The sequence below is a fragment of the Mesitornis unicolor genome, unplaced genomic scaffold, assembly GCF_000695765.1.
Source record: "Mesitornis unicolor isolate BGI_N332 unplaced genomic scaffold, ASM69576v1 scaffold4709, whole genome shotgun sequence".
In the NCBI taxonomy this organism is placed as follows: domain Eukaryota; kingdom Metazoa; phylum Chordata; class Aves; order Mesitornithiformes; family Mesitornithidae; genus Mesitornis; species Mesitornis unicolor.
In genome coordinates, this window is record NW_010205115.1 from 65,645 (window position 1) to 78,073 (window position 12,429).

At 38.4% G+C, this 12,429-nt stretch overlaps 1 protein-coding gene across 1 annotated transcript; it reads right to left on the bottom strand.

The window, feature by feature from the left end:
• Positions 1–239: 239 nt before the first annotated feature.
• On the bottom strand, positions 240–10,439 carry LOC104545995 (CD44 antigen-like; the record flags this gene model as incomplete). The annotated part of the gene is made up of 5 exons (XM_010191270.1): positions 240–456; positions 4,321–4,399; positions 5,809–5,931; positions 9,177–9,383; positions 10,296–10,439. Coding segments are annotated over 5 exons (770 nt in total), but the record flags the coding sequence as incomplete, so codon positions are not given.
• Between the last annotated feature and the right edge of the window lie 1,990 nt (positions 10,440–12,429).

Below are 12,429 nucleotides of genomic sequence, written 5' to 3' on the forward strand. Positions count from 1 at the left end.
AGCGTCCTCTGTGTAGGAACTAGAACTGACAACATTATGCAACTCTTGGGGGCTTATTTCAGAAAGAAAAACATAAGTTTTGTAACTCAGACATCAGTTTATAGTGATAAAAATTGAATAAAACATATGTATAATTATGTTCAAAAGATATCAGTAGCACAGTGCATCTGCGAATTCCTGTCCAAGTTCCACGTGATTTTGATTTCCCCAGCTCTGATCTACTTGACAGCTTGGTACCATTACACTCCACTCTTCATGTCAAGCTCCTGATGATTTTGTGTTTCATTAACCGTCAGGAATTCGTCACATGCTCCTGTTCGGTCACTTGACTGTTCTTTATGAACCAAGTGCACCATTTCTTGTGATTTGCTGGCATCTCCATTTAATCCACTTGTCTTCCTGTCCTCCACTGCCCCTTTGCCATTGTTAATTACTAGTTTTTTCTTCTGACCACATCTAGAAACAAATAAAAAGAAAATAAGTACTACAAGTGGAGACGAACAGAAATAAGAAAAAAATAGGAAGTCAATATTTAGGAAAAGGTGCTTGGAAATGAAACCTGTGTCTGCTAGTACAGACTTACACAATGTTTAATTTTTTAACTTACATATTTTTAACTTTACACAAAGTGCAAAGTTTCTCCATATTGCATATTTTGTTTTTGAAAGCATCCAGCATTATATGTGTAATATTTGACTCACTCAATTTGTAGCTACTTTACTACAGATAGGAATAACATTCATTACTGAAGGCTAGAAAAGATTTTCTAACGTTCGGATATATCAAATATATGGATATATCACATTTATGAACTTTGTATATATCCCACTGTAAGGACAGAGTCATTCTAAATCCAGACGTGGGACCACACCTTTGAAAATGCTCAAGTTAGCAGAAAATTAGGATCAAGTTCTCATCTCACTATACAGGATAACTTTTTCCTTCTTCATATTAGCATGGCAGGCCTGAAAGCAGTCCAACAGCAAGTAAACACGGTAAACTACTCTTGCTACTATGAACAGCATAGCTCCTTATGACACTAAGGTAGGGAATAGCTGCTGTGCTTTTAAAGTTACACTTCCTGCAGTGCTGCCCAGTAAACTTTATATGTAGCTCTGAATGCACACACACATACATACACTTTTTTAAAAAGTCACCAGTTCAAAACTGATGCACGCTGGTCAACGTGGGCTGCGTGTTCTTCAGGGTAGCAAGAAAGTGCTAGTGACACAGCTGCCAGATTTGCCCCAGGCTGTTAAGATGGTTCTCTGGCTACAGGTGCTGGACATCCTACTTGTCCTCGAACAGCTTTATGTAAACTGAATATACAAAGCACAGCTTTTAAGAGGGACAATGTCTCTGTGAAGTTCTACTTTAAAGTGCTTTCTTCTTACATGAAGCATATTTTGCCTGAAAGACTAATTTGGCAGTTCAGTTATACTTTTATCTTTCTGAAATACTTTTTTCATATTTACTGTCCAATAGATGAGGGTTATTTTATCAGCAGTAGCTCAGTTCACTGTGCTAATGTTACACACACCCTTGGGAATGACTCCTGCCCTGCAGCCGTGAAGCACTGAAAGAGGCCAGTGAAAAGCTGTGGAGCTCCACAGCCTCTTGAAAGAGCATGTCTTTCCTGACATGCTGGGCAGCATCTTCTGTTGGACCCTGGAAGGAGATCCTAACACTTTTTACAACAGGCATCAGCCAGCCTTCTCTGCAACAAGAGGAACAACTAACTAACTAGGACCCCACTGAACCTTGGCCATTTTTGGCTTTGGTTAAAATAATTTATGACAACACCAATTTAAAACCAACCAACCAACCAACCAACCCACCCAACAAACTGTATCCAAGCAATTTTCTGTTTACTGAGAAGACCTCCTACCTAGAAATGCTCTACCTTTTGATTTCTGAATCAGGAATTTACGCTTTTCCGACAACCCAAATGAGACTGAAGCTGGAGATGCTGCAGTTTGCCTTCATTTAAAAATAGTATAACCGACAGCATCACACAAATAAATATACATATTCTCACTTTTTAAATAAATTATGGCTTGAAATGTCCTTAGTGTAATGCTCAATCCTATTTTCTCAGCCATTTTCTCATAGCACTGCTGCAGTGTTAATTTCAGATTAGCTGGTGTTCACATGCAGTATGCTGACAACACAGCAACTACCTCTCTACGAGTTTTAAGCACATCAGCACTTATCAGATTAGATGATGAGAGGATTCTCAACTTATTTGTGTTGTTATTCGGATCCTGCTAATGTGAAAGAAAAAAATATCTACTTGTTTCAAGCATACCACAGTATATCCCTGCTTCAAAAATTTTTCTCACAAGCATTAACACATATTACTAGGGTCTAATCCATGCATTTGTACACATATGTGCACCCACATGTACTTGCTCTCTTTGTGACTCACTCTCAGCTGCATGCAAGCTCTTAAGTAAAAGATATGTTTTCCATTAACAGTATCTAGGGCATAATTTACAGCTCTGAGATGGTTTCATTTCTAGTCAGATGCAATCTATACTTAGCCATAGTGACCCTGTTTGTCTGTTCCTATGTTGACTCTGGGTTAAGAGAGAAGAAACAGTGGCAGTCTCTACTTTTAAAGACATAACAGATTGACACATAAATCAATAAGCCATGCCATTCAGGCTGTGTAACTCCAGAATCGACTTCACAGAAAGAAAGTTGTAGAGATTTATGTTTCACTATATGCTCAATACTCTCCTATTTCAACTGGTCTCTAATAATCACAGAATCACAGAACGTTAGGGATTGGAAGGGACCTCAAAAGCTCATCCAGTCCAATCCCCCTGCCGCAGCAGGAACACCCAGATGAGGTTACACAGGAAGGCGTCCAGGCGGGTTTTGAATGTCTCCAGAGAAGGAGACTCCACAACCTCTCTGGGCAGCCTGTTCCAGTGCTCTGTCACCCTCACTGAGAAGAAGTTTCTTCTCAAATTTAAGTGGAACCTCCTGTGTTCCAGTTTGTGTCCGTTACCCCTTGTCCTATCATTGTTTGTCACCGAGAAGAGCCTGGCTCCATCCTCGTGACACTCACCCTTTAAATATTTATAAACATGAATGAGGTCTCCCCTCAGTCTCCTCTTCTGCAAACTAAAGAGACCCAGCTCCCTCAGCCTTTCTGCATAAGGGAAATGCTCCACTCCCTTGATCATCTTTGTAGCCCTACGCTGGACTCTCTCCAGCAGTTCCCTGTCCTTCTTGAACTGAGGGGCCCAGAACTGGACACAATATTCCAGATGCAGTCTCACCAGGGCAGAGTAGAGGGGGAGGAGAACCTCTCTGACCTACAACCACCCCCCTCCTGATACACCCCAGGATGCCATTTGCCAGGATGCCTAATAATACTGTCAGAGAAGCGCTGATATTGTGGATACAGCCATAGGGCAAACATAGCAAGTGGCATCTCACTGCTGACTTCAGAAAAATGGTATCGGTTTACTCTACTTGACAATTTGGCATTTAGTTTGCATTGTTTTATCTCATAGAAGCCTTCATCGTGGGCAGGGGCTGCCTGGGTTGTTCCCTCACGCTGTCCTTTGGAGGACCTTGACACTATTTCACAGAAGTATTAACATGTGCTTTCCTGCAACCAGGTGACTAGAAATAAATCTCCACGTATTATATGGTTACTGTGATAAAAAAGTTCAAATTTAACATTCAAGCAGAAAATAGTTACTCTGTTAAAGAGTTCAACTTTACATTCAAGTAGCAAAAAGCTGTTTAAGACAATTGAGAGGTAACCTCAGAACAGCGCCCAGATAGTAGAAAGAGTTAAGAACATCATAGCCTACACTACGATATATCCCTGTGACTGCCAGCTGTGATACTGTCTTTTGTTTGGAAGGAACAAATTAATCCTATGACAGCGATTGTCTAATACAGCTCTTCAACACTGTGCAGGATTACATTCAGCTCATCCTGTGCTTGCTACTGCCTATGTGAATCTCACATATTTTAACTCTCAGTGGACAGAATTTTCCTATTAATAAATAATAAGTAAAGAATAATTAATTCTATATGACCTGTATACAGTTAATTTCCGTGTACAAGTAAAGACCAAACAGTTTATACAGCTGCTGGCTTCACGTGGTTCCTCATGAGTGTGAAGGTTGATGTGTGACCTGTGAGCACCTGGGCTCTCACACCCCAAGTCACAGAGCTTCGCAGAGGAAGCTCTTTCCTTTGTTATGCTACTCTGCTCTTTCAGAAAGCTCTGAAGCCTCTTGATGAAGAAAATAGTAGCACAGTGTGTTTTGAATAATAAAAGGGCTCCCTTACCTTCTCCGACTGTTAACGGCAATGCACACTGCAAGAATCAACACAAGTGCCACAAGAGCACAAACTATGATCAGCCATTCTGTGGGGAGACACGAGGGAGGGGAGGAGGGCGGGTTAGTGTATCTCATGTAGTTTTGCCATTTTGAAGAACTGCAAGAACACAAGCTTTTACATTCTTTAAACTGTCAGACTTTTTTTCCTAGCTTGCATGAATGTTTGTTTGTTTCACAAAGTGCTTCTGTGCAAATCGAATGCATTTTCATCATTCAGCTATACACAGGCCAACTCAGATGAAATACCCCATCACTGTTAGCACCTATGAGCGCTGTACTTTGGTAGGCATAGGTGAAAGGGAGCTGTATCACTGATTTACTTCAAGAGCAAAGGAAAAGGCTTAGCAACTACACATCCACAATCTCAGGAACAAAAGCAGGATGACTTTCATGTAGAGTGAAATGTTCATTTTTTCATGTAAAATTTTACTTTTAAGGAGTATTTTGGATGAAAGCTCTAAAAAAAAGAGGGAACTACAAAACTGGAAGGGATCCTAAGAGTTCATATCAGCTACATTTCACTCCAGTGAAACAGGGTCACTAAGAAGATGGCTGAGGAATGTTCCATTTGATCTTAACACTTTTGGTAAAGATTTCTCAACCTTCCCAATAGCCTATTCTTTATGCCGTACTAACATTAGAGACAGAGATACTGTCCTAAGAGCTAACTCCTTAATTTTGTTTGTTTGAAACAAGGCTCCCTTGTTTAGCAAGTTACTTCTAATTATTTAATGGTTATTACTCCATGGTGAAAAACTAATAAGCATTCTTTTTGTAGCATACTTTTCTTATAACTCCCTTCAGTTGTCTCTGAAAACAATGAAGTCTTCAACAGGTGCTTCAAAGGCTACCTTTCCAAAATTTTCTTTGTGCTCTACTTTGGTTTTTTAGGTATGTCATTAATGCAATGCCTTGAAATGAACACAGAGCTTCAGCTCTGGACTTGCTAGGCCTGAGTGGGATTATTACTTCCTCTGTTTTAAAAATGACTTTACTGTTAATACGTTCCAGTATATATTTGCATTCTTTTGCAATTGTATCATGGTGTTGGCTTGTTTCTATTCCATTTTAATCTGCAAGCCCTATTCTGCAAAACCCATCTCAGCTATTATTTTCACCAAACATTTTCATGGATGTGACATTTTGCATATCCCTTTACTGAATTTTGCCTGATTTCACATCAATTTCTAAAGGTTATTTGGATCCTAATCCCATTTTCCAAATGCATGATTTGTCTCATCTTGATATTGCTAGAAAATTATATGAGTTACAATATGCTCCATTTTCCAGACTACTAGTGAAAATGCTGATTATTATGTGATTCAGAACATAGTGTGAAAAACTGTGCTTGACCTAGATTTTCATCTCTTACTTCAGTTCATATTATTACAATTTTGTGCTTAAATTGTTAAAACATATTACTTCAAAAACCTACCCGGTACCTGGGCCGACCTTCGTTGTGAAACTATTGTTGTCATTGTGGTCTCTCCAGGGAAAGTAGTGGATTCATAATGTCCTTTGTGTGGTCCTTGTTTACCATATATACTGGAGGTAGGTCCTAAAGAACAAAACTATCTATTAGACCCAATATGCTTAGTGAATATTTATCAGCGAGGTACACAGACTATGATTTTCACAATTCAAAAATCCTATTCTAGAATGTTTCTGCTGACGTCATTAAAAAGTATTTCTACTGAAAACTGTTACATAGAATATAATCATCACACTCATCTGAACTATAGCTAGTTTTACTATTTTGAGAAACAAAACTCATAGCTTTCCCTTTGTCTCTCGTACGTTCCAGTTTTGATTATGCTATACTGTTGTGAACAAAAATGCAATTGTATTTGCTTAGAAATTTTCAGGAGAAAATGTAAAGACATGTGAATGTTGGCAACATTTTGGAGAGTTTTTGGTTGTACACGTCAAACATCTTGTCTGTTCCATGGGGAAAAGAGGGTGAGAAAAGAACAGAGAGAACAAAACCCAACAACTTTACTTTTTTATTTAAACCTAAAGTGACCAATATGGATTAATTTTGAAACTTTTAAATTTTATTCCTACACAGGATAAAATTGAATTTCTAAAACTCTAATGCTTTCATAAAATAGAAGGATAGTTCTCTGAATGATTTTAAATATGATAGCTATGTATAGAATAGGACTTTAAAATTTCAAAGTATTTTTCCTAATAGAAAAATGTTCTCTGTAAACTTAGAGGTGGATCCCCTCGTCCTTTTTAATAAGTTGTGGTTTATTCAAAGGCAGTATTAGATCTGAAATCAACATGCATACTTCCAGTGTCAAGTATTTCCTGTGCTGGCCATACTGCTTGAACTTTTATGCATTTACAACTCTGGCCCACACTCTTCCTGTATGGCAATCCAAAGTATAAAATCATCAGCAGACTATAAATATAGAGATTTCATGTGAGACTACTATTTCATTATCACTACAAAAAAAGATATCACAGATCTCCACCTCTCTGAAGTCTTCCAGACTTGAATAGAGCAAATTAATCACTTTAATCAGCTATACAGTTATTTTTTTTCTTTAACACGCATTGCAACTCATTTCTAGCCAGCATTTCTGATCTCATTTCCTAATAGCAGCTGGCAAATACAAAACTGAGAAGCACATTTTTTCCCTCTGTTAAGCTTAGCCAGGAAGAAGATCATGAATCTTCCAGATGTTTTCATTATTTTTATTAGCAAGAAACATTGACTGGTGAGTCGTTTTGTGCACCACAAAGGACAGAGCAGTTATCCAGCAACTGAAGGTCCTGAGCCATCCTCCAAGAAAGCTAATCAGGAGGAACACACTCACTTGTCTACCCCACATCGCAGCAGATTTTTTTAAGGTGTTTTTTTATCATCCTTGAGAAATGCCAGAGCTTTTCCACCACAAAGCCCCTTAGAAAGGCATGCAAACATTTATTAAAATTTGTTTGCTTAGGGAACTGCTGCATTCATCCCTCCCCTCCCCTGAGCACAGAGAATAAGAAGCAGGATTCAGTCACATCCCCTGCTGTTTTGGCTCTGGGAAGGAGCTTGCAAGTGGCAGGGCGGGATCCTCAAAAGCTCTCTACATTTAATTTGATGACATACTAGATGTTTTTTTCTGTTTGACAATCATTTCTTGGATTCCTTCACTGGACAGATTTGTTAATCCATGGACACTTGGACAACAGAAAAATCATTAATGTGATGTCAGACCACAGCTTAAACATTGCTGTAGTGAAAAAGCAAGTGAAAGAAAGTAGTACATCACAGCAAACTATTCATTTGTTCAGAGAAAGCTTTTAACTATAGTCTGCCAATACATACATGAATCTTTTCCATACTGTTACTCCTACATGGAGCAATGTTTACAAATAAATTAACCCCTCAAGAAATAAACTTTTTTATGATTATAGAAGTGTCCTAGTAATTATCTTGTTTTGGGAATACGGCCTCATGAGCTTTTGCCAGGGCACTGACAATGCAAAGATTCAACACAGACATTCACCTTGAAAATTATATTCAAACCAGTTCTTACAGGTTTTATGTGCTCAAAACAGAAAAGTAGCAAATATTTTTTCATAGTGTGTAATGTCTGCACATAAAATTAAGGAGGTAGCTTGGATTAATTAAGTTAATAGGGCAGCGAAAGTCAAGAAATAAGTTTGTTGTCATAGGAAACCATTATGAAAAATATATTTCTCTTTCCAATAAAATTCTATCATATTCATATTTCACATTTATATTGCTGTGCCTCTGTCAAAACAGTGTACCTCAGGCATTTTTGATAATGCTAATTTTACTGGGTTTATATAAAATTCTGAAAGATTCTGGAAAAAAAAAAGTAGGCCATATTCTACCTGACAATGTATCTTAAAGGGTTGGATATACAATGCTATACAAATATGTACATAATCTTGTTTATGTCCAGAGAATGTCCACAGAGCATTTGCCAAAAACTACCCTGGGATGGTTTCACTAACTTCCAAGAAAGTGCATGAAAATAATATTTGGATTAGTGTGTATTAGAAATAGCATTTGGAAAAAAAAAACCTTACTGTTAGGATGATTATTTGCATGGAAACTGCATTTGGGAATAAGGAAAATAAGGAAAAGTCCCTTCATTTCCCGTACTATCAGCATGTGATCACACTCACATGAAAAAACAAAGGCTGTATGTGGTGTAATAACCAAACACAGTTACTGTTAACTGCACTAACTCTATTAGAAGAAAAGCCCTTCAAAAAAAAGAGGCAGTTGTTCACAAATTAAATATCAGTTACAGCTCAGTAACATAGCTATAATTAACCACTGTCAGGATATCAACAGCAAATACACATAGAAAAAAGGTTTCACAGATAATTATCTTTCTTTTGATATATATTTAACTAATGTAGAGGGAGTATGGATGGTGACAGATAGTTAAGTGTTTCATAGCTATAATTTGTGCCCAGCAAAAAGAAATCCAAAATGCTATCATGTATGTATGGGCATGAGGAGAAAGTTTATACTTGTTCACTTTAATAGTTGTGTTATCACAGAGAGAGAACAATATAAGAAAAGGTTATTTGGAAAACACTATTTTCAGCCTTTTAGCAAATGTCATCTGCTTTGCATAGGAAGAGATTCCCTTTAATGACATCTTATGAGCAGGTTTTAAACAAGAAGGAAACTCAAAAAGGAAATAATAAAATGACAATACTTTGCAACTATGGTTAGTACACATGTTTTTGGATGATTGCCATTGCCTAAAATAATAACTGACTGACGGAAAAATGAAAATGCTTGTAATTTGTATTTCTTACTAGTAGGAAGAGGGGTCTGCAATTGGCTAAGATCTTCATTGTATGGAAAAATTCCAGGTGTCCAATTGACATGAGAAACATCTGTGGTGTTTGCTTGTTCACTTTCACTTCCAGGTGGAGTGCCAGGCGCCAGTGGCTCCTTGGTTGCTTTCTCTTGGTTAACATCATCCATGGACTCTGTGACTGCCATGACGATGGCATGATCAGCTTTAAAAGTAAGTGCTTACAAAGCCACCACCCACATTATTTCCCTCTTTCCTGTACCACAGCAAGCCAGAAAGCACACCAATCTTCCTCTTCCAAAGCACAGGAGAGAAGACATGAAGGCCTTCCCTTCTTCTTCCACACTGTCACTGGCTTCTGAGAGACCCTTAAACACCACATACATGCTCACTGTGTTGGAGGAAGATGTTGGCTGCATATACAGACCCCAGTGACAGATGGAAAGGGAAAACTTTCAGAAGAAAGAGACCACAGCAGCAACAACCTGACCCTGTAACCCAGAAGTGCGCGGTCATACTGTGACCAGATCTTTGGCAGCCTTGCCTGGCAATCCACCAATGAGGAGGAGTAAGGAATTGAAGGCAGAATTTATGGAACATATTTCTTCTATGATTGCCCTGCCCTCACCACTGGGACAGCATTTCCTGGTGATGGCGCTGCTGCTGAGTCACAGGAGCAAGACATCTGATTAACCAACCAGAGCACCTCCATCGCACCAATCATGGTGCCAAAGCGTATCAAGCCTGAGCCCACTGATGCCAAAGAAAGAAAGATGGGGCAAGGAATTCCGAATCACCAAAGTGCATGTCTCCCAGAACAGTCAGGAGGTCACCCAGAAACATGCTTCAGGAAAGGACAGAAATGGCCAAGTGTTCCAGCAAGGAGTCCTTTATGCTTTGTCCAGAAGGTAATTCTATCAACAGCACAGATCCCACCACAGAGTTTTGCACTGCAAGCCCACACTGAGAATGTAGACCCCCATGATGAGGAAGATAGAAAAGGAGTCAGTGTCAGAAGAGATAATGCCTCATTTCACACCAAGCATGAGAAATGAGTGTGATCTATTGTTCTTACTGGTACCCATCAGAGGAGAGTCATCTCCAGCTTTGTTCGTACTAGCTGTGGTCCTGTGGAAGACCCCATTCCCAGGGGCGTCTGTGGGATGTCTGATGACTTCAGTGCCCTGTCCTGGTTCATTATTTGAAGGCAGAGGTGGCTGAGTTGCATCTTCATGGTGGGCACCATCAGGAGAGGCAACAGCTGTTACCAGGATGATTTAATGAGCTGTGAATTCCATGTGTGTGCTGCTGTACCCCTCCCATTTCCACCATGATCAAGTCTCCCATTCACTTTAAACCACTGCTACCCTTTTCACAAAAGGGGAAGGGAAGGGGGACCTTCTGTCCTCCCGTACATCATCATTGCTCTCTCAATGTATTGATCAGATATTTTCTTTTGCTATTCTCACCCACTTTCTCACTTAATCCAAAAGATTCCCAAGGACAGTGGACACAGAGAAAGGACATAGAGACAGCAGTCAGGAGAATTCCCTGACCTGCATCTCAGGCTGACCACAGATCCTCAGCTTCAGGGACACTGTCAAGTGCTGCTACAGTGTGTTTTACATTACAGATATCAGTACTGACAGTAAAGAACCCTTTCTACAGGCGTTGATTCTCCTTTGTTGCTCAAGACTCTGTGAGTGGTGACAAGATACAGAAAAACATTGTAATTCGTTGTTCTGTTCATAGTAGTTGTAAGACCAAGTTTCCTCCCAGAATCAGCTTCAAATGTTGGTATTACTGAAGGATTTTACCTAGAAAATTTTTTATTGTTACTTTGTACAATAAAAGAAACCACAAAAAAACTATCACAGCATGTTAAAATTTTAATTGCAACTAGGCCAAATTATAGTGCTATAGTAGTATAGTATTAATATATATCAGCAATATGTTGTACTGCATCACTAGATTTTTAAAGGATGTAAATAAAACACCTGGGGTTGATATCTTAGAGGAATGTAGGCTTAGGGACTGCTGAAGCAGTGAGTTACACAAAACTTCTGCTAATAAGATTACATTTAGTTGAAGGAATAAATTCACATTATATAGCATCTCAAATAATGTTTATGATATGCTTGTGTTCAGTGGCCTGTATTTGATAATCTGCAAGAGCAGATGATGGTTGTTAAATTCTCTGTTGGCATTGGTTAGTGCTGTGCATCAGTCATTAACTAGTAAATATAGTGCACTCACAGGAACAGACACTAAGATATGTTAATTTTCAGTTACTAGCTTTATAGTATTGTTTGATTTTTTATGTTTCAGTTGCTTCAACTGATGGAAGAGAAGCCTCTCTTTTATTCCATACTATGCTTTGTTTTCTTCCCTTCATCACCAGTATCATCTTGTCATAAATCAAAAGTAGAGTGAGCGGGTATTTTAGATAAAAAACTTTAGATGCAATTGCCATATTAACAAAAAATTTAAAAACCCAAACAAGTTGAATAAAGATTTGCAACAGGGGAGTGAAAGATGTGATGTGAAAAATGACACAGACATTACTATTTTTCCATTTAACATTCACTGTTTTCTACAGATATAATGGCCCCAGTAGACAGCCTGTTTAAACCTTGTTAACTGCATGACACAGAACACAAAACATAGGAGACAGTTCTAAAGTTTACTATAGGTCTTGACATGCAATCCAAACAGGAGAGATAGAAAACCTCCAGTAACAGGTGTGAAAAATAGAGTAATTTTTTAAAAGTAATATAACATCAGAATTACTCAGGTTTACTCACAGAACCTCTGTTATGGCATCAGAATGCAAAATTGTTAGTAAAAAAATCCTAAAACTAAACCTTTAATAAACCCTGATAATTTACTAAAATGTAACCTGTAATATTACCTGTATGAGAAGATTCTTTTTCAAGATCATTTTCACCTGCAACAGTAACTCCATGTTGATCAATACTCCCAGTGGTATTTGCAGGATTTTGATCTTGACTGATCCATCCAGCATGAATACTGTGTAATAGTGGATGTTGGGTTGGTCCTTGATCTTTTTCATTTTCACTTGTAACTAGTGCTGATAAGATGATGATTGAATCAATAATGATCAAAATACACAACACCAATCATATTATTCTCATCTTCATGGTCTACACAACAAGGGTGCTTGGCTTTTGTGTTTTGGCTTTTTCTTTTCAGTGTTGCACTTGATATGAAAGATGACAGAGAACAAAGGT